Here is a 21,865-nt window from a genome sequence, read left to right as displayed (position 1 = left end):
CTAAATACTAGCTAGACACAAACAAAAGTTTTCTGTTCTTTGCTCCACATAACATCACCATAGAGACATAGAATGCATGGGTAGACCTGAAAGAGGCATCTTTAAGCATTCACAAGAAGTAAAACTGAGACGGAAGCTGGATAATGGTCGGATTATAATAACAGCAGCAATGGATGGCTCCTAAAAGGTGAAATAAAAAAAAAATGAACAAAAGATGTTAAGTTTGTGCAGCCAGGAGTGAGACAAATGAATGTTCTCACTAAACCATAGATCGGCTTCACACACAATTGATATACTTATTTAATATCAGCTTGGTTTGTTGGAGGTTGAGAGATATTGGCTGTGGTTAATGATGCTGTGAATCCTGATTCTAGCAAGTTTTTTTCTGGAAGAAAAAAAGGAAAAGAAGCAACATGTTTCTCTTCCCGCCTGGCCAGAAGCACACATACTTCTCACCGAGCGACACTGCTAATCCACACGGCATTGTTGCAAGGCTGTTGTTTGTCTGCTGGGTGCCAGCCCCCTCGCTCTCTATCTCTGTTACCCCGTGCGGCGCTGGTGTCATTCCTGGGGAGAGGCGATGATTAAAATCCTTCTGTCGCTATCACGGCACGGCCTAGCGTTGCGCCGTGACTCCTTGCCTCCGGTGCAAGCCAGACGCATTGTAGCCATGCATTTATCTAGCTGTCTCCACACCACTGGCGGCAGACGGGTGGGCCACGCTCCCTGCTAAAGCCCAGATACTTGACATTTGTCTTACGAAGAGGAAATAAAAGTGCAGGCTTTGGAGGAACCCTCTGGCTCTGCGTGCAGCTATGAGAGGTACTGATGAAGGTGATGAACACTTAAACATGAAGGGCGCAGTATGTGATTTGCTGAACCCCTCAGGCGGTCCAGCTTACAAGGGAAAAATCCCATAACACAAAAACAGGCCACACAAACAGGGAATAAAACCTGCAGCCTAGGTAGTTTATTACTGAGTGACATTCAAACATCATGCTCTAATCATGGGTCACTATAGCTTCCCGGGGACCCAAGAGTGTGAAAGGGCCACATGATGCCACGGTACAATAGACCGGTGTGTTACACAAATAAGTCATTATGTCCAACAAGTTACACACAGGGCACAGGAGCCATTTATTTGTAATGTTAAGCTGAAAGGAAATGTGCTTGCGTGCGCGCACGATTGAGTGTGCGTTTGCGTGCGCGTTGTTTGTGATTAGAATTAAAAAATTGCACCCCCCACTCCCCGCTCTCTCGATATTACCTGCCTGAACCGCAGGAGGCAGCCAGATTTATATCTAGCCTTCAGCTGTAATGTTTTCGATTTAGTGCAGTCACCACAAAAAGAACCCGTGCAAAGCCACAGCGACAGACGCTTTTCGGAGAAGAGGGCAGAAAAAAAGCACACAAGATTTTTAAAAAGACCATGTTAATATCTTAATCACAGCCTGATCACGGCAAACCTTTCGTCTACTGACCTCAGTGTCTAAACTTCACAGCTACAGAGTACACAAGGATTAAACGTGGCCTTTTCTTTTATTTGAGCGATATCGGTTTAATTAGATTCTTAGTCCGAGAAGAGACAAAGCTCAGTCTGTCATATGTTGGTACTTCAGTAGCTGTCGTATTCAGATGTCATACTCGTGTCTTTTTGAGAGGCATGCCATGTCACACTTCAAACACCCCACCCTCCTCATGCAATTAATCCACTCATTCAGGCACCTGTCATTTTCTACTAACTGAATTCTGCTCTTGTTATTCCAGCTATTTAGGTTTGTGACCATGCATGCATGCTTAACAGTGCTAATGTGCATGGATAATTGTCTCTAAAGGAATGGCCATATCGACGAGGTGTATGGCGAAGGGCTTTGGGGCAGCTGTTCAAACCTCCTTGAGCTTGCCATCAATTAGAACATAGTCCTGAACAGTGTTACCATTTAAGCTTCACCTTCAAACTAAACTACAAGCTATCAATCAATATATATTACAAAATCCTCTCTTTAGGCACAGTAACGTATGTATTTTGCTGACATTATGCACTGCTTGGAAGTTATTGGAGCTATTTGGGATTAAGTACTTTTCCCAAGGGCACCTTGTAGAGTCCATTTGGGATTAAGAACCAAAGTAAAAGACTTGTTAGACGAAAAAGAGCAAGGATACAACCCACCTAACATCAGGTCACACATCTCCACCCTTCCAGCAGCTTCCCCCACCACCAGCTATTAGCGCTCTGCCAGTTAATCGCAAGCGCAGTATTGCAGTGTGGAGCAAGTGTAGTGTTCGACTCAGGCACTTTGTCAAAGTCACCCTCTGCTATGGCCCAGGCGTGTGCTGCAAATGGGACTAATTAGTAACTTACAAAGACAGAGGCACAGTGCTCATCCCACAATACTCAGCACCGGGTTGGTGTCTAAAAGCTAGTCTCTCAGCGCCACAGTGCATTCCGTAAGATACATGATATTGACAATGTGTTAAAAACTGACAAGTAACACAAACAATGTGGTTCCTTTCACAGTCAGTTTGTACAGGTGAGCGCAATGTTTTACACCTGGATGTCATCCAGGTGTAAAAATGGAAGAACTAAACCAGAATTACTGGAACATGAGCAAAGAAATGCACCCCGTCTCAAGGAAAGATTGTTGTTGTGTTCCTAACATTACTAAGTTTGCTTACTTTGTGACGCACTTCTTGCTGGAATACGGTTACACTGCAAGGAAGTGGCCACTTTTAAGCAAAGTACCTCTCAGTTAAACAGATTATTTTCTTAACAAGCAATTTTTTTGATGAGTAGCCTATTCTAGAAAAAAAATGCACATTTCTTGTTTTTGACAACCATCAATTGTCTAGTACTTTTTTGTAAAGATCACACAATTTGGTCCTCCAACACAAACACTAATTACACTATCAATTTCGTGGCTGACTGCCTTTTAGGCCCACAGTTGATGCATGTCCTCCTAACTTTCATTAAAGTGGGAGTTTAATGTTTGCCAGCGGCCATTGTTGCAACAAGTGTTGTCACAAAAACAAAACAAAAAAACTACAAAAAGAGAAAAAAGTTTCTGTCTGTGGCACAACTACAGATGATTTATAAGGAAAGTGAACTTTGTGTTTGCTGTGACTGTAATCTGCTGCTCATACTCACATGGTTACACCAGAACAAGTGATGTTGTTGCAGCGAAACCTCTGATTACACTGAACTTACCATGGTGGGGTTTTATTTTTTCAGCATAAGATTCTTTATTGTAAAAATACAGAAAAAATGTATCTTAAAAGCCATTTGGGGAAAGTTTTACATACAGCTCTGAAAAATGTTTTTGCACATGAATACCCAGTGATCTTCTATTACAACACAGACTACAGTCAACTGCTTACGAAGACAGTCACATGGCAACAACTCACTGCATTTAGTAAAAACAGCCTAAGTTCAAACTGAGAATCTGAATTGGGAAGAAAGCTGATTAAGGTGAATTTGAACGTGGGACGATGTTGTTGCTAGACAAGCTGGTCCGAGTATTTCAGAAACTGTTGATCTACTGGGATTGTTCAGTATAGCCATCTCTAGGGTTTACAGAGAATGGTCATAAAAAGAGAAAATATCCAATGCTAGCTAGTTATCTGGGAGAAAATCCCTCACTGATGCTACAGGTCAGAGCAGGATGGCCAGACACCTTCAAGCTGATATCTTGATGCATGCTCAATCATCCAGGTACGTAAATCCCAAAAGTTTGATTCTGTCCACCTGAACGTAATGTTTTCAATGGGATGTTTCTCTCATTGAAAACGCTACGTTCAGGTGAATAGAATCAAACTGATAGGAAGGCAACAGTAACTCAAATAACCACTTGTTCAAACTAAAATATGCAGAAGAGCATCTCTGAATGCACAAAACATCAAACTTCTCAGCTGATTGGCTTCAGCAGCAGAAGACCACACCGGGTGCCCCACCTGTAACCTAATGACATGAAACTAAGGGTACAATTTGCACAAGCTCACCAACATTGTGGGGTCAAAATTTGCTGTAAATAACACAAAAGCATGGATTTGTCCTGCTTTCTCTTAACAGTTGCAGTGGTGGCTATGTAATCGTGTGTGGGATATTTTCTTGGCACACACCTTAGTACAGAGTAAGTATTGTTTGAATGTCATAGGCTACCTCTGTATTACTGCTGACATGTCAATCCCTTTAAGACCCAAGACAAAGCTCAAATCATCTCAAACTGGTTTTTCCAAACATGACAGTGATTTCACAGCATTCAGATGGCCTCCACAGTCACTACATCTCAATAACAGGAAGAATTAAACGAGTTCTGAAGGCAAAAAGGGTCAAACACATCCTTTCAAGTGTACCTAAAGAGGTCTGGGAGTGTAAAAACATGAATAGGAAATGGACTGGTTCTTATACAGTGCTTCTCTACCCTACTTGAGCACTCAAAGCACTTTATACAACATGTCTCATTCAACCATTCACACCCATTCATACAAGCACTTTTGTATACTTTTCTGTCCACTGAGATAAATGCACTGAGACCAACTCAGGTTCACTATCTTGCTCAAGGGTACTCTGGGGTGCAGACTGAAGCAGCCAGGGATCAAACCACCAACCTTGTCATTCGTAGATGACCTGCTCCTAGGCTCCTCTTTCATTCACACTGCTTTTATTCACTGTGGTGCTGGCTTCTCAATAAAGTATGCAGATTTACATAACCTTAATTCTACTGACTGAGGTACCTACAGACTATAAGGGAATACTTTTTCTCACAGGTAGTTTATTCTGTTATTCCAATTTTTCATGACTTTTTAAATTAACTTCAACTAATGCTACTTTTTTACTCTACCTAATACCTTGGGATCCCTCAGAACTCTAAAATATTGATGTTCAGAGGGAGCTAGGGACCCACCAAGTGTTAAACACTATCGTGTGCTTATGTCTATGATACGTGGTGATAAAACTAATGATGTTGTAAGCGAAAAATAGGTCAACATGTTGCTATAATTGTTTCTCGCGCTAGTTCTAGCTTCAGATCAACAGGAATCCCATTCTGGAGTCCGTATATGTTAAATATGTTGTTAGTGAGCTTTAAATATGGACGTATCTCTGGTTAACATCAGAGTCAACTGCAGAGGATCACAGTCCACAGGTTTTTATAACCCAATAAGGCTTCTGAAATATCAACCTTGTGTTTTAAAGAATCCACTTACCTTAATGAAAATCATCAGCCAAGGCTGTGAAAGTATGGGATCTGGTCACTGAGCTTAGATTATAAAAAGGGAAAAAAACATGATATGGGAATAATGAGGGTTTTATGGGGCAGACGCACTGTCTGAACATCACTTGTGTGCTCTCACTTTAATTGGCATAGGCCTCACGAAGTCTCATTCAAGAGCCATCGATGTGTACAAGTATTCTTGCGAACTTTGTCAAAGATCGTTGAACAGCCACAGGCGAAGTGGTCAAATTTTCATCAGTTCTGTGCCAGCTTTAAATATTTCTGCAGGGCAGTACATGATAAATCAATCTACTTTTCACAAGTTCTTTACGAACAAGAAGTCAGACAAGTCACTTTATGTAAAACATATTTTTTTGACGGATAAGAGCAATCGAGGAGATAAATGCAGAAATTTATGCAGCGATAAATCAAAGGGAACCCACAAATGCACACAATAAATACAGCGTGGTAAATAGCTTGTAGAGTTTTGAAAGCTGATGACACAGCAGGATTGTTTTTTACAGTAAACAAGCTGAGCATTTTTTAGCAGCATGAATTTTTATTTCCCCAAGATAGTTCTTCTTGAAAGGTAGCTAAATGAAGATGAAGATGAAGGTAGTCAACTGAGCACTTCCTAATATTTCTCTCAATTACAGTTGTGTGTTTTGTGCTCTTTCAGGGAGGAAGATAAGGGGGGGGGGTCATCAAGAAAGTTCAATAAACCAACAGAGACTTCTAGACACCAACAACGCTGCTATAAAAGAGTGCAGGATTTCCCCCTTGACACACAGGTTACAGTTTTATAAGTCATCTTTTTCCACTCTGCTGTTATTAAGGTTACCCCTGTCAAACAAGAGAACATGTCTTCATGCTTCCCTGCATCCAGTCCCACATGGAGTCGCACCTCTCTGAGGGCCATCCACGCTATTCCATTCTGACACCAATATTGCATCTCATAACCGTGAGATCCAATCACCTTCTGCGGGAATGAAAAGAGAGCCAAGTATAATCAGTCGTGGTCAGACAGAGATGGGCAGCAGAAAGGCAAGGTGCTGGCAGGGGCCCAAGGGCTGTATCTGACTGCACATTTTGGTGTATGTGCTTATGTGTGTGTATGCTTGTTTGACAGCTTAATGAACCAGCCATTGTCCTACAGAAAGAGTACCAACCTGGGATTTATCTGTGTGCTCTCTGTTCTTTAAGTTTTATGCTTAAAGCTGCAATAAGCAACTTTTCATGCTTAAACCTAAAAATCACTTGGCAGGTACTTGTGAATATAGCTTTCTTCTTTATTTATGTTGTCCTAACAGCAATTTCGAGTTCAGAGTCAGAAAACTTCACAGTTCAGATGTTTTTAGTGAAAAAGCTTTAAAAACCTGCAATACGAATACACACAGAAAGCCAGTGTCAGCAAGTAGCTGAGCAACACTGGCATTAGCCTTGACATTTTTGTCAGGAGTTAGAGGACATAAAACGGAGGTAAATCACAAATGAATACTGGACTTAAACTGACTATTAATATGAAAATCACTATGAATTAAGCTTGGAAAATCACTCTGCTCGAGAGGCCACAGCTACAGATTTTCTGGGGGATTTATTAGCTACAGGTTTTATGCATAACAGTTGTTAATCAACATTTATGTAACTCATTTGTTTCAGTTGTTGGTTTAAAATGTTACAGAGTCAAGGATCAGTTGGCCCACAGCCAGCTTTAACGTTTCTAGTAAGCGTGTTTTAAGTTTCTTGCTAGCCAAAATTAGCATACCATTCAATATTACAGTCATTTAAAGATGCACCATGCTAACAAAGCTAGCTAGGCAAGGTTTTATTGTAACATCTGGCTTAAAATAAAAAAAAACGTTATGAAGACATATTAGCTACATCAATCTTCTTAAATCAGATATAAAAGAAGGTAATATTTAATGTAGGCTTTATGATTATTGGAGAAACAATAATCAGTGCTGCCAGTATGGTGTACCAGTGGTTAGTGCTGCCAGTATGGTGTACCAGTGGTTAGTGCTGTTGCCTTGCAGCTTCTATTTTCAAACTATCAGCTGACTGAGTTTGCATGTTCTAGCACTTGTTCTGTTCATGTACCCTGACTTTCTCCTACAGTGCAAAGACCTGTACATTAGGTTAATTTGTGATTCTAAATCGGCTATAGCTGTGAACGTAAGCATGCATCCCCTCCCCCGTGACCCTAAATTCTGTAAGAACATGGATAGATGGGCAATAATCGATATTCATTTTAGATTTATTTAATTTACATTTTTATTCTTATAGCTTTACATGCATGTTTGATCCAGAAATTGTAACTAAACTTATTTTTTGGCAATGTGTCAATGTAATCGAATGAGACAATGAGGTTGTTGCAATTCATCAAAACATTTTTAATGTTGAGACTATACCTGAGGGATTACTTACACTGTGTCAACTACTTTAAAGTGCCTATTAAAATTGAAAGCTGTGCCGCTCACTACTAAATTTGAAATAATGCATTCAAAACACACAGCATATTCATTTATTTATGGATGCCACCAGTAAGGAACTAAGAAAATACTTAAATACATATTCAAGAAGTTCTTAAATAAACTCATCTAGAGGGAAGGTGATCACAGCATTTTAACACATTAATTAGCTCACAGAAGTTTTAGCTTCTAAGCAACATGAGAAAATCCACTTATAATCAAAGATTCGCAGCTTCAGAGAAGTCCCAGAGGAACTGCTGGAGCTTAGAGTATCAATGAGGGACTTTTTCCTTTTCCTTTTTTCATTTGGAGTGTATAAAACATGTAAATGTTCACCCGAAAACATGGTAACATGGAAATATTCTCTAATGAAAGCTTCAGCAGGAGGCTTCATTAGTTGAAGGTCTCCAGAAAGTGAAAAACAACATGGATATACTGCGATACTGTGCAGGCTTCACAGCTAAATGTGCTGATGAATTTTGATGCACACAACATATTTTCCTCCAAAGACATCACATCAATAATGCCAACACAGTGTGAAGTTATTTCCTTTTTTGCGATATGCATTCATTTTTTCTGGAGCGTTCCATTTTCTTCCGGTGGTTAGGTTTATTGAATGTTTACAGTGAACCTTACAGGTCACAGCGGAGTTTGTTTTGTTGAGCATCCCTCTTATTTCTGTGTCTGACCGAGTGTGAAAAATAAGTGACAGAAATCTCTGCATTGCAGTGGCTTTCAGCAGTTCATGAATTAGAACTACATTCATAAAATTGTAGCATGTGTGTATGTGTTGCTCTTGAAGCAGAGGATGAGGCCTATATTACTGGATGGCCCATATTTTCCTGTTTTCTTGCAAGAGTGCTTTGCATGAAGTAGCTGAGCCTCGGCAGGGCAGTGGCTAATGAGCCAGCGATGAAGATGTAGCGAGGGCTGCCGCTGCACTTTCCCGGGATAAAATGCCCCACAAGTCACCATACTATCTCACATCTTATGGTTCAAGCTACTTTATCCATTTTCTCAGAATTTTAAAATGTTTTTTATTTTTATTTTGAGTGCTGTTACTTTTATTATAACAAGTGGCAAAACTTGCAAACATGCATCTAGGTGCTAAAATCAGGTGTATACAATCCTGTATACAAACACTCATTTTCTTTATACAAAGTCAAATTCAGGAGAAATAACACACACTGTTATATAACACACTCTGGGGTTTTAATGCTTCACATAACAGACAACTTGGAAAAGAACCAATTTTAAATTGTATCTTTAGGCACTTTGTTACCAGCAGCCTGTCGCAAAAACACATAATTTGTTCTCATTTCTCTAGTTGAATCTACAAAAAAATGCCAAACTTGACGGGCTAAAAAACAGCCTTTTTGCACCAACACGCTATTTCCAAAGAGCTATTAGCTGAAAACTTGGCATATCTCGGCATGGTGTGAAACTCTCCTTAAACAATTTGTGGAAACTGGACTAGTGGAGTACCAAAAAAGTGGCACACCTAAAAAACTATTTACAGCAGATAAACGGTATAAACTGGATCTCATGTCCTTAGAAATTGGAAAAAAAAAGAAGCAAAGACTTGAGAGATACATCTGACCCTTTGATTGATCCACCTACTTACTCTTCACTGAAGCCTAATCAGAAATGGTCTCAGTGGAAAGGTGACTGTCAAGAACTGGACTGAAAATTAGTGGTAACGGGTCTTTGGAGTTATGAATTCAAATTTTTAGTTCACCTTTTTGTAAATATATACAGATCAGGTCAGGAGAGTGAGTGTACAACAGTCATTGTCTATAGCCATCATAGTAGATGCTCTTTTATGGTTTGGGGCTGCAGTTCAGCCAGTGGTGTTTGGAGATCTTGCCAAAACTGATTAAATTATGAAAGAAAGGTATCATCGGGTATGGTATTACATATAATACTGTATTACTGTGACGTAATACCATCTGGAAAACATTTAATCGACAACAGCTTCATTTTTCAGACTAGCAATGACAATATCAGTGCAGTAAACACATACTGATAATGGAACACGATTAGTCATGGACTGGTCTCCCCAGAGCCTGGACGTCAACATTACTAAAGAAATATGAGATCATCTGTACAGAGAACTGAACAAAAGGCAGCCAACATTAAAAGAAGAGCTCTGAATGTCCTTCAAGAAGCCTGGAGAACTATTCCTGAAAACTACTTAAAGAAACTACAAGTAAACTAAAAGAGTGCAGACTGTGCTGAAGGTCATTAGAGTTGTATAAACTCTGTTTGTGCCTTATATACTGTTTGTTTTATATTTGCACTTCAGTAAACCTATTTACCACTTCTCTGGCAAAATATCAAACAAAATGAAGGGTGTCTCAAGATTTAAGTATATTAAGGTAAGTATAACAATAAAGTGCATACAGCATATATTAACTGCTACCTGCCATCTCTCCACACATGTTCTCTGCCCCTGTTTACTAATAATTACAAATATGCCCTGAAAGTTTATTTAAAGGTTTTTCAATAATTTATAAGGAACAAACTTAGCAAATCACCTTTAAAAGAAACATTTGATGCTCTTGATCCTCATCAATTAGCTTTCAGTCAAATTTTCTTTAAAGAGAGACAGAGCTTTGGAAAAGTGAATGTTTCATGTGGGCAAAGTGGCCACTGTTTTGTGAAAATTACAAAAATAAGGAAGAACAAGTGTATCCGATTTGGTGACAGAATCATTGTGCTTTACATAACACAGACTTTGAAAACTAAATTTAGATGCATTCGTCAAGGAAAAACAAAAAAAATGAGAAAACAAAAAAACAACACAAATTAATAAATAAAAACTCACTTGACGGTAAGGCTTCATTAGCCGCTACAGCATAACACACATGAACATGTGACCAAATTCAGGTTTTGACAGGGAAGAAGAATGCATTGACTAAAAAAAGACAACACATCTCTGATTTTACATCATTAATTCTGATTAGGTTTTTAAATTGTCAGTCTTGACTCTGACAGCGTTGTAGGAGTTCAAAGCCACATGAGTGAAGTATTATTGGTAGTACAGAATTATTCATGGATAAATAAATAAAAACTGGGGTTGAATATAAAAATACATTTGGTTATCAGGTTTGTGTGGTTGTTGTTTGCTCACATTTGACTGACAGTGGCTGAGCTGTGTAGGCAAGCAGCTCACCAACTCTTCCCTCACTTTTGATATAAATGCAGTTAAAAAATGATGCATGGTGCATGACATTGCCTACAGAAATATGAAAACGGTTTCAACTTTGACAGATTATTTTATATATTAAGAGAAAAAGCTTCATTAAATGATGCATAGTAGCAATATCTTTAAAACAAATGCAAACCAGCAGGATTAATTCACGGATTTTGTCTGTTCCTACCTGTCTTTGGCTCCACTGAGAAATACGGATGTCCATGTTCGATGCTGTAAACCACCCTGGCACTGTTCCCGTATGTTGGGTCATCTGCGTCTGTGGCTACCACTTGCACTACCATGGTTCCTGTGAGCAGACAGCCCTTCATTAGTTTCCAAGACAACATCAAGAAGCCAAGTCAAACAGAGCTAAATGTGGAAACAGTCATCATATCAACAGCCCTGTGACCAACTCAGTTTGAAGGGAGTTGTGTGTGGGGGGAGGGGGGGTAATGGTGGTGAGAAGGTCCTGATCTGACTGGCTCTTGCCACAAAGCATGCAAAACAAATGACACTCTTAATTATTTCCATAATTTGCAGGGATGCTGCAGCAAGATTAAAGTGTAACTCCAAGCCTGTAGAGATCATTTCAGTGCCATTTTTTTTCTCAGTTTGCCTGGTGCAGATCAGTTAGCAGCATCTTTCCTGGTAACTTCAATCTGTTCTAATTCATCAGCCAAATGGGGTCTGCAACCCATCTGTGCATGTTAAAGAGGCACTTCACCCCATCAAAAAAGACAAAGCTAAATTACTATTCACATCATCCCACAGCAATCCAAAAACTGCAACTTTTTTTTTGCTTTAGAAAGGATTTTAAAGTCGTCCTGCAGCAATGTCATTGGAAGGCACTGTACCTCTCTGTGGTACTAATTAGGATTCAATGACACCTAGTACATTAAAGAATTTTACAACAGTTTCTGGAGGATTTATGTCAAATTCCTATGCTCCATTCAAGACCGGTTGTGGACATAATGGACATGAAGTTGTTCTTAATATACTACTTTGCAGTCTAACTAGAGGACACATGCGATAGGTGACCTTGTTGCATGGTGGCTATCGCTGTGTCAGTGCTGAAATTTCACGACTGACGTGAGATTTAAAGCTCTGACATACAGTGAAATACAGAGAGATTAACCTGTAGCTGACAGGCTCAATCAGCATTATGTGAACCTGTTTGGCTAAGACTCGAATGTTGAGTAACAGATGCTTGTTTATCTGTAAAACCCCAGGTTTGAGCAAAGCAATTGCCAGAAGTTATACAAAAAGTAAGTTACACTTTTTATTTGAAATTTGACTGACTTTGTACATCTGTGCTTAGGCCTACATGCTGCAGCATGCATATGCAATATGTGATTATGCTCCTGCACAATAACCCCACAATTTATTCACAGTCATGAACAATATTTACGAGTTTTCTTGTTATTTTTTTGTTGTTGTGAATCCTGTTGCATTCACTTTGTGTAAAAACTGTAGCTAAGGTTTGATATGGGTAGAGAATCTTAACTCGGCGTGTTATAAAAGTTGCATTTTCTGACTGTGATTCTTAAAAAACCAACAAAAAACCTTACACTATCCAGTGGAGTTTTGCAGATAAAGTTATAAACACAGCCTCACTTTGTAACAGAGCCCAGAATTTGCCCTCCTCAAATCCCCAAACTTCCGTTCAGCCTACAAGAAGGACATTTGTTTTCAAACTCAACTGTGAACTCTGCTGACAACTGACAACTGTTGTTTCTGCAGTACAGTATTGTCCTCTCCCACACTTCCTCTAAGGCAAACGAGAAGACATCAGACACGACTCCTTGTGCACTTTTCTTTAAATGTTCCCACTGAACGGGTTTGATGTGACTTGAGCTGACAGCCGTGGCTCGGGAGGTAAAGCAGAAAAGCGTCTGAAGATTTCACAGAGAAAACATAATCAGCGACAATCAGTGCCAATCAATTTCAATAGGTCATTCATTATGGTATAAATGAACCCTGTTGTTCCAACTGGGCTCATTAAATGGGCACAGATTTTTTTTTTCAGGCAAAGTCATTTTATGCTGAAAAATTGATATCCATTTGATAATGGAGAGGAAAAGGCATTTAATAAATTGTGAAATTACCAAAAACAACCTTTACGGTTCAGGCTATTTTTCGCTGTTAGACTATACGTCAGCGTTGGTCTTAAAGCTGACGCCTACAGCAGTCTCACACTTGGCAGTGGTGAAATCATCAAGAATAGAAATTGTTAAAATAACCTTGAAAAAACACCATTCTCCACAAGTGTAGCTTTTTTTCAGTTTGTCACATGAATAGCTAGTTGATGCTTGAATATTTCACTTTAATGGCTAGCTGAACATATCTGGCAAAGCCTGTATTGTGGCAAACAGAAAGTGCTGTCTTACAAGTTGGTGATATTTTACTTTGAAGCAAACATCCTAATAAAAATCTCACTTTCTAACATGAGATGTATTTTACAGGCTTTTACAGAATGAAGTGATCACGGAAATTGAAGATTAGAGTCCCCCATTCTGGCCATAAAGCTGAATTAACAGGCTCTGGCCCTGGATGTGAACAATATAACAGTAAAAAAAAAAAAAAAAAGCTTGGTGAAGCTGGAGAAGTTATCACCAGGCTGGTTGTAGAAGGACACCTAGATTATATCATCACCTCTTAGTCATGACAGGTTATATTACAGGTAGTTTAAAACACCAAGGTCAAAGGATGACTGTATGAAAGAGAACTCAGGCAACGTCTGAATCTTTATTACAGGATGATAGTTAAAAACACTTCACAGAGGGTGTGGTGGACGACACCGTAAATTAACTTTCAATATGGACTCGCGTGGAGCGCTTTTAAAGTTTCCTCTTTTTTTCAGATGTTTTCCACAGCTTGTTTGCCCCGCGAGTCCACCAAACATCCTGTTCTAACAATAATGTCAGTATGAAAGGTAATATCATCTGGGTGAGCTGGATGTCAGAGAGAAGGAGAAAAAAAACTGATGAACACCCTGAAAATTTTAACAGATTCTTTCAGCTCCACCAGGCTGTCGTCTGCTACTCAATTTCCCCTGTCAGTGTCCTTTCAATATTTGTCCATCTTCATCGACGTGATGGATCAGATCTTCCCCCTTGTTATTTATCCCCTGCAGCTGTGTACAAAACAAGTTTCCTAATCAATTCCGTATTCTCGGTGTGCAACTGTCATCTGCCAGTAATGAAAATAAATGCGGCGTGCTTAATCTGGAGCGGAGACCAATATTCTTCAGACACTTGCATGTACAGGTTGCAAGCAACTGTCAAGTGCAATATCCACTTTCCGATTGCGCGCACACAATGCAAAGGTTTGACAGTGACCCAAAACGTGTGTTGGAACTTTTGCATTAGTACAAATGAAGGACCGTCTTAGGAATATAAATATACTTTTATTTAACTCAAAAAGGTGAAAAAAACCCATCAGAACCAATTCTGCGATGTGAAAGTACATACAGGATATTAGAAGAATCAATATTAAAATGTTTCATTAAAGCCCAATCGTTTTGCAATGCCTCCATGAGTACTCAAAGCTGCCGCAGTTGATTAAGTTGATTGTATTCATGCACATTCACACCTGCTCCCCACCGTTTCAGATGAGCAGGGATTATTGATTAGAGTTCGGTTCACATTTATTCCTAACTACAAAAGCAAAAATGAGTTACAAGACTTTAAAAGAAAGTTACCGAGTGCCTGCTGATTTCTATGCATGTTTTAACACTGTTAGGAAGCAAATACATTCTCTCTACAGCTGCACTACCATAATATCGACCATGTTTTTAATGTGTCCAGCTTTCTGGATATTGTCTTCACCTTTTTATTATATTTTACGAGACTGTGTTATATTCAGAGGTGTTTCTAATATTTTGCCTGCTTAATATGTGTTACTGGGAAGAACAAAAAAAAATAATGTGATACACTTCTCAGTTAAATAATTAACATAGTGTCAAATTTACACATTGTCACTGTCAACTAAAAGTGAACATTAAGAGCTTTGTAAAAATAGTTATTATGACAGATATGCTGCATTGTAGTTAACAAAGATTAAGCATGTGTGTGTAGCTCTGTGAATATTTTTACCACACAATTAAACACTTCAACTCGTAGTGACAAAAAAAAAGAAAGAAAAAAAAAACTTTCCTTAAACCGCAGCACCTTTTTCATTTCAAGAATTAAAATGACTATTCCATCCTTGATCTCTGCTCTCGTGAATTCGACAGGAACTGTGACAGCTGGATATAGGACTGGTGAGTAGTAAATTCAAGAGCTGTGGCCTTGGGGTGACATTACATTCTCTATGCTTGTAATGAGCCCTCAAACGGCTCCTTTGGCCTTTCGCTGTGCAGCGGGAGAGAGCCAGGCCTCACGATTGTCACACCTCCAACTGTCCTCAAGCTCTCTTGTCTTTTATTTGACATCCCAGCCATGATTAAGACAAAAGCCCTGAGAGATCCTCAGGCCACAGGGTCACACTGTGCATGGACGAGCACTGCTTCTAATTACTTTAATTAATTAAATTCATGATTTCCTCTAAATTGAACCCATTCATCAGCGGTGCAAAGCTGTGACCATTAATGATTTAAAGACATCTATAAAGGAATTATTGAAGACAAGAGGTGCTTCGCCCTTTCCCGTTCTTTACTGCATTGATAATTGCTTTGAGCAGATATTTACAAAAGGGAGGCAAAGCATTATTCTCCTGTTGTTCTCGCAACTCGTGATGAAGACCTTCACGGGAGCTGGCAGAGTAAATAGTGCTCGGGTGGAACGTGCAGCTCACCGATTCTGGTGTGAACACATCCTTCTAGTAAGTTGCTGTTATCACCGGTTGGACACGAGACTCAAAGCCCTCGTACTCTAATCCTCTGGTTCCTTAAGCCTGAGCTCTGTACCCCCCATTGACAGTCAGCTGTGTAATCCTTCGGAGATCTCTGTGCCTGTGCTGTAAGCAAAGCAGAGCCTCCCTTGGAACGGCTCCCGGTGCCACTGTATGCCTTCTGAAATTTCCATTTTGACTTTGAACACTCTGGAAATAGCCTTTGTTTTTTTTTCTAATTTACATTTGCATGACAACAAGCATGTTTGAAGCACTGCGGTGATCCTAACCAGCATTGAGTTTGCACAGCTGTCTATGTACTGCTCGAGGTAAAAACTATAAAAATAACATATCAATCACATACAGCAAAGCATACGTGAAAGGGTTCTCGAACCAGGTGATCAATCCACAAAGTGCTATCACCAGAGCGTCCCACAGCTCCATGTTCCTGTTTAGCTTCTTTCAGCTCATTATTTTGCTTATCTGGCCTACAAGCTTACTGCTGTGCTTCATTCACAGAGTTTTCATTGCATAATTTGTACACTGTGAACTTCCAAAAACAGAGAAAAAAAAGAAAACTCTAAAAACTCTACTGTGCACAAATGCTAGCACAAGCTGATTGTGTATAAGTATACAATCATATCAGCGTAAAAAGTGACCCTGAGTGGCCAAAAGCACAATTCATTGCAGATTTAACGAACCATCTAACCTCATGTTTTAACTGAAACGTGCCCTCTACATATTAAAAAACAATGCATTCAAACCCAGAGCTTTCTCGCCCACCTGCCTGCAGTTACAGCTTGCACAATAACACTCCTACTTACAGCCTTGACAGCGTTTCAGTGATGCTACCCAGTGTGTGATGCTCACTCTTTTTAATTACGTACAGAATTTTCTCAATTTTCTCTGGAAAAAAAGGTCACAATCCGCCACTCCATTATACCCTTTTGGTAGCAATGATACTAAAATGGGTTTATGGTGTTTTATTGTGAATTTTACATTTAATTTACTGACTGAAAAAAGTGGATAGTCTTTGGCCAAGACATTCTCGAGCAGTTACAGGTTGTGTAGATTGTGTAATTAATTTGACATAAAATGACTTTTTACACTTTAGGCATAAAATCGTGTCAAACTTTGTGTTTGTAATTTTTAATCAACTGAAAAGCTCAGGTCACCTTTTCAGTCTTCTGACACCCAGGTTCATTTCTGTCTCCATCCCAGCACTCACAGCTCACTTGTGATTAGACCACAGCTCCCAGCATGCCTTGGAGTGCCTTGGGAACCCCTAGGTGGAGCTGGAGGAAGCTAAGGGTGTCTGTGCTGCTCGGGATGCCGTGTTGCCACAGTGAATTGCCAAAGTAATGGCTGTGCAAAAATGTATTCATCAGGATCAGATGTTTTTCAGAGAAATTTTCAGCAGGGAGGTACACTGTAAAATATAACTTGTTGTTTCAACTTAAAAATATGAGGTAAAGGGCTGCCTTAAAATTTTAAGTTAAGTCAAGAAATAGAGTTTGTTCTTATAACACAACCAATTGTTATCTTAATGAAAAATCACATGTTGTCTAAACTTTCGTCTTAGTTTAGTTGACTGAGATTTGTTAGTCAGTTCAGCTCCTTTAATTGTCATCTTTACTTGGGAAAACCCTTTCAGCTAAATTAAAATAATCTATTGTTTAAACTCTTGTCCTAGTTCAGTTGACTTGGGTTTTTTAGTTAATTCAAATACTTTAGTAGTTCTTTTAACTTAGGAATCTATTTTAGCTTAACTAACATAACCTGTTAGCTAAGTTGATTTAAGTTTATTAATTACCTGAGCTCCTTAAGGTAGCTGAGTGAACTTGTAAATCAGTTTCATTTTAATTATCAGAGTTGATTGACTGGATGTAAAGAAGAATGTGTATTAAACATCTTAAGTTTTGTTTTGTTTTTTTAGCTTTCTAACATCCATTTCAGCAAAACTACCTGTTAGGTTTATCTTAGATCTCAGGTTTAAATATCTACATTCCTTTAAATTAATTTTCTGTTGTTTACAGAAAAAAAAATAAAACCCCACAGATTCCATTAAAGTCTATCTGATCATTTCATACAGAAAGTTTGTTTTAAGAACATGACAAGACAATTACTCATGAGCACCCAACATTCACCATTTATTGTGCCATCTTAGTCATCTGAGAAACAGAAAAATCAGTGACGTAGCTCATCAGGCTCACAATCCATCAAAACTCAAAGGCTGCTCCCTGTGAAACAATAAATTTGAACTTGGTCTTGAGCCCAGTTTGGGTGAAGATTAAATTCTGACCAATACTCTCGGAGCAGTAGTGATTCTTGTGAAGTAACAACATAAAGTCTGCATTAATGTAATGTATCAACGGGACACTTGCTATTTTAGAAAAGTTATTCTTTACATTTACAAAATTTTTAAACTTCATTGTGCTCAGTCACACCTGTTAGCATAAAACTTGAAATATTAAAATAGTACAAAACCTTTGATAAGTGACAGTAAAGATCAGTTTATAACAACTAAGACATCAAACTCTTGTATTTGTCTTCGTTTACAATTGCAACAAATTCCACAGAACCAATATCTCTGAAAATGAGTGCATGCTTCTGAAACATTTGATAATATGAATATTTCAGAAACATCAGTTTGAGTCTGCTCAATTGCAAAACAAAGGAAAAACTACTGACTTGCATGAGATAAGCATCTGCAAAGTCCACCATTATATTGTTGTTCACATAAGTTTCTTAAACCATGAACAAATGAGTAATTGTCTAATCTGGAATTTTGTAAAGTGTAGTCATTTAGTGACATACAAAAGTGAGAATGAGAACTTGCAAGAATAAAAAAAACAAACAGTAAAATAAAAACTGTCCTTAACACTAAGGAGCATACAATTACAGTTCTGCATGGCTTTCTGCAAGAGTCTGTTTCTTAGACCATGCACTAGTGAGATGCACTGCCTTCCACCAATGTTCATTAGGATGTTCTGAATGACTTCAAAGATGTCCTTAAGTTCCTTTGGATAGTCTGTGTTGAGGGCAAAAAGAAGGCCCATCAGCATGGAAATGGCACTTGAGACATTCCTCAGATTAGACAGGATTACTGCCGCCTCAAGGACAACCAACACATCGATGATGTCTTCTTCTTTCACCATCACAATGCCAACTTTCATCCTCCTAGAAAACGTGTCTTCAATACCTGTCGGCTATAAAAGGGTTCAAAGACAAAAAAAAAAAAAAAAAAATTACACAATTACAATTACACAATATCCTTGTGCTTAAGAATTCATGTCTTTCCAAAGAAGAGCCATACTGATGCTTGGATGATGGTGATTGGCTTTGGGTAACACTTATCAGTTTTAAAGTTTTTTCAGAATGAGATATGCACCCCCATGTTACAAATCCATTTCTTGCTTTAAACAAAGACCATGTTCATAAATAACTGAGCATGTCTTCAATTGCAGAATTCAAACAAAATTTTCAATTTAAATGGTAAATGGCCTGTATTTGTATAGCGCTTTACTAGTCCTCTAAGGACTCCAAAGCGCTTTACACATTCAGTCATTCACACACATGGGTGGATGACTGAATCGTGGCTCAAGAGTTGACAGTTCGTCTTATAATCGGAAGGTTGCCAGTTCGAGCCCCAGCTCCACGACAGTTGTTTCAGTCACTACTGGTGGTGGTCAGAGGGCCCGTGGTGCCAGTGTCCGGCAGCCTCGCCTCTGTCAGTGCGCCCCAGGGCGGCTGTGGCTACAATGTAGCTGCCATCACCAGTGTGTGAATTTAAATCTACTTATGCTAAATATTGGCTGTGCTCTAAACCAAATCTGGCTGAGAATACATGAAATGTGCAAACTGCAGCACATCTACAGGATCAGATTATGGCTCCATAGACAATGCTTCTTTAATCAGTTTATTGATTAAAGTTTATTATTTTCCCCCCTTATATTTACAGCATGAAAAAAGAGCATATAGACATGGCTGAACAGGTTGCATAATTGGCACTGAATATCAACATCCACCTTTACCCAGCTGCCCAATGAGTCTCGGCCAGTAACCTTTAATTGCTTACCCAGTCTACACAGTCTCTTTTCCAGGGTCCAGGACATTTCACCAAAGTATTGCCGCCCACAGCTGTAGCAGCCACTACAGCCCCTTAAATATCCTAATATCTCTGCCATTACAATATACAATGTGAGAAATCAAACGTAAAGCTGAAGTGAACAGTACAGCAGCGAAATGTCAAAGACCCTGGTGAAGACATGAATAAACACAAGACACTAATAATATCAATGCTAGCTTGCCAGTTAGTTTCTCTGAAACCCAGACCAAATCCAGTGTCAAAGATCTTGTAATAATACATTTGGTGAGGAAAAAGTACACATGTTATCATGTGGCATCTATTGTTTCATAGATGCCACATGTTTCATTTAAAATCCACTGTGGTGCTGTCATTATTAAATTTACTAAAAGAAACAATGCTAACCTTCACAGTCTTGAAAGTGTCTGAGGGCTCTTCCTTTAGAAAATTAGGTCCTCTGTCCTCTTCCTTTGTGTAGGGCTCTGGTCAAAGAAGTCAAAAAGAAAACAAAAACACTTTTTAAACAGTGTTTATGAAGCATGTAGACAGCTCCAAATTCACAGCTTTTTGATACATAATTCCATCAATATATGATTATCATTGGAGATTTTGAATCAGGCTTATCAGGACATTCAAGTAGAATATGATATCCAACCTACCACCAATATACACAGATTCTGTAAAAGTTACCACACTAAATGTCCGGTTGTGAAATATGATCACAGACTTTACTTATCAGCTTTCTTTCAATGAGTTCATCAGTTGAACTGGATAACCTAAAACTTAAACAAAGGATTAGATTTCGCAGTTGAACACTTACATCATCATTGAAGCATTTTATGAGCCTAGTTAGCCCTCCTATGCCGCTCTTGATTTTGTACAGCTCCACGAACCTCTCCATAATGGTCAAGCACAGCAAAAAGGAACCCTTTCAGGTCAACAGATGTAAGACGGGCAAATTCTGCTTCAACCTGAGCAATAGAAGAAGAGGGGTGGAGAGTACAGGCAGAATTAAAAAAAGATTCTTTGAGACCCAAATTTAAGCAAACGGTCATCTGAGGCCCATTAGAGAAAACACAAACACACAAAAGCAAACAAACAAAAGATGCACTTTACCTGCCGTTCAGCGAACAAGGAAGTTCAGAGAACAATAAGCTCTGTCTTGAAATCTTTTAAAGTAGAATGATTGTGAAAATGACTTATGTGATTTAAAACTTTAGTAAATGTGCGATTAAAAGAACACTGAGTAAAAGGACAAGTAACAGTTTCCTTATTCCTCAGATGTTTACCTTGATGAGCAATACTGTTTTAGTCCAACTGCCTCATTAAAGTTACACAACAGGCTTTTTACATTAAAGCCAGCAAGTCCATTACATACTCCCTTTTTAGATCTGAAATACTGTGCATATTCTGTGTATATGTAGTGGACAGCAATTTACCCAAAAGAGCGCAAAGTTTGCAAGTCCACCTCATTTAAATGACAAAGACAGATGTGATCATCTAGACCTGTGAAAATACATTAATGACAAACTTGCAGTTATGGATGTTATTACAACCACAAGAACCTAAACAGTCTGCTCCATTGCTTTTGTTAATGAATCATTTGTTGGTAACACGTCTGAATATTTAGTTTATGCCACCTGCATGTGATCATCAATAGTGCCATATTACTTCTTAAGAAGTACCCTGACACTACAATCTTTATATCATTTGTTCTACAGAGCTATTAAGTTACAATATAATCTGAGGTGTTTCCAGTATGACAAAATGCACAAATTGTAACTTACCATTTGACTCCACTGACAAAAATATATCCCCAGCATCAAGTTTGGCTTCACAGACCTAAAATAAGTAAAATAAAAATATATGTTATAATTATATTGTTTTCACCATTTATTCATGTTTGCTAATTTTCTGACATATAAACAATGTTAGTTTTGTTACAATACAGAGAATGCAGTTTAATTAAAAGGTAAATTATGCAAAAAAAACCAAAAAAAAACTTCTGCAGTATACCATGCCAAAAATCAGTGTCTCTGATGCCAATTATTTTATCACTACAGCTCTTTTAGTA

At 38.7% G+C, this 21,865-nt stretch overlaps 1 protein-coding gene across 2 annotated transcripts in view; it reads right to left on the bottom strand.

Moving 5' to 3' along the window:
* LOC100708403 (cadherin-7) overlaps positions 1–21,865 on the bottom strand; it is a 162,950-nt gene that overhangs the window by 47,019 nt on the left and 94,066 nt on the right. For both annotated transcript variants that reach the window (XM_019363039.2, XM_003439147.5), the window contains exon 4: positions 11,062–11,181. In XM_019363039.2, coding sequence (XP_019218584.1) covers positions 11,062–11,181 — 120 coding nt within the window. The remainder of the gene's footprint in view (positions 1–11,061; positions 11,182–21,865) is intronic.

The sequence above is a fragment of the Oreochromis niloticus genome, linkage group LG9 (assembly GCF_001858045.2).
Source record: "Oreochromis niloticus isolate F11D_XX linkage group LG9, O_niloticus_UMD_NMBU, whole genome shotgun sequence".
NCBI lineage: Eukaryota > Metazoa > Chordata > Actinopteri > Cichliformes > Cichlidae > Oreochromis > Oreochromis niloticus.
The sequence above is the reverse complement of the archived record's forward strand: the minus strand, read 5'-3'. Positions and strand labels throughout refer to the sequence as shown.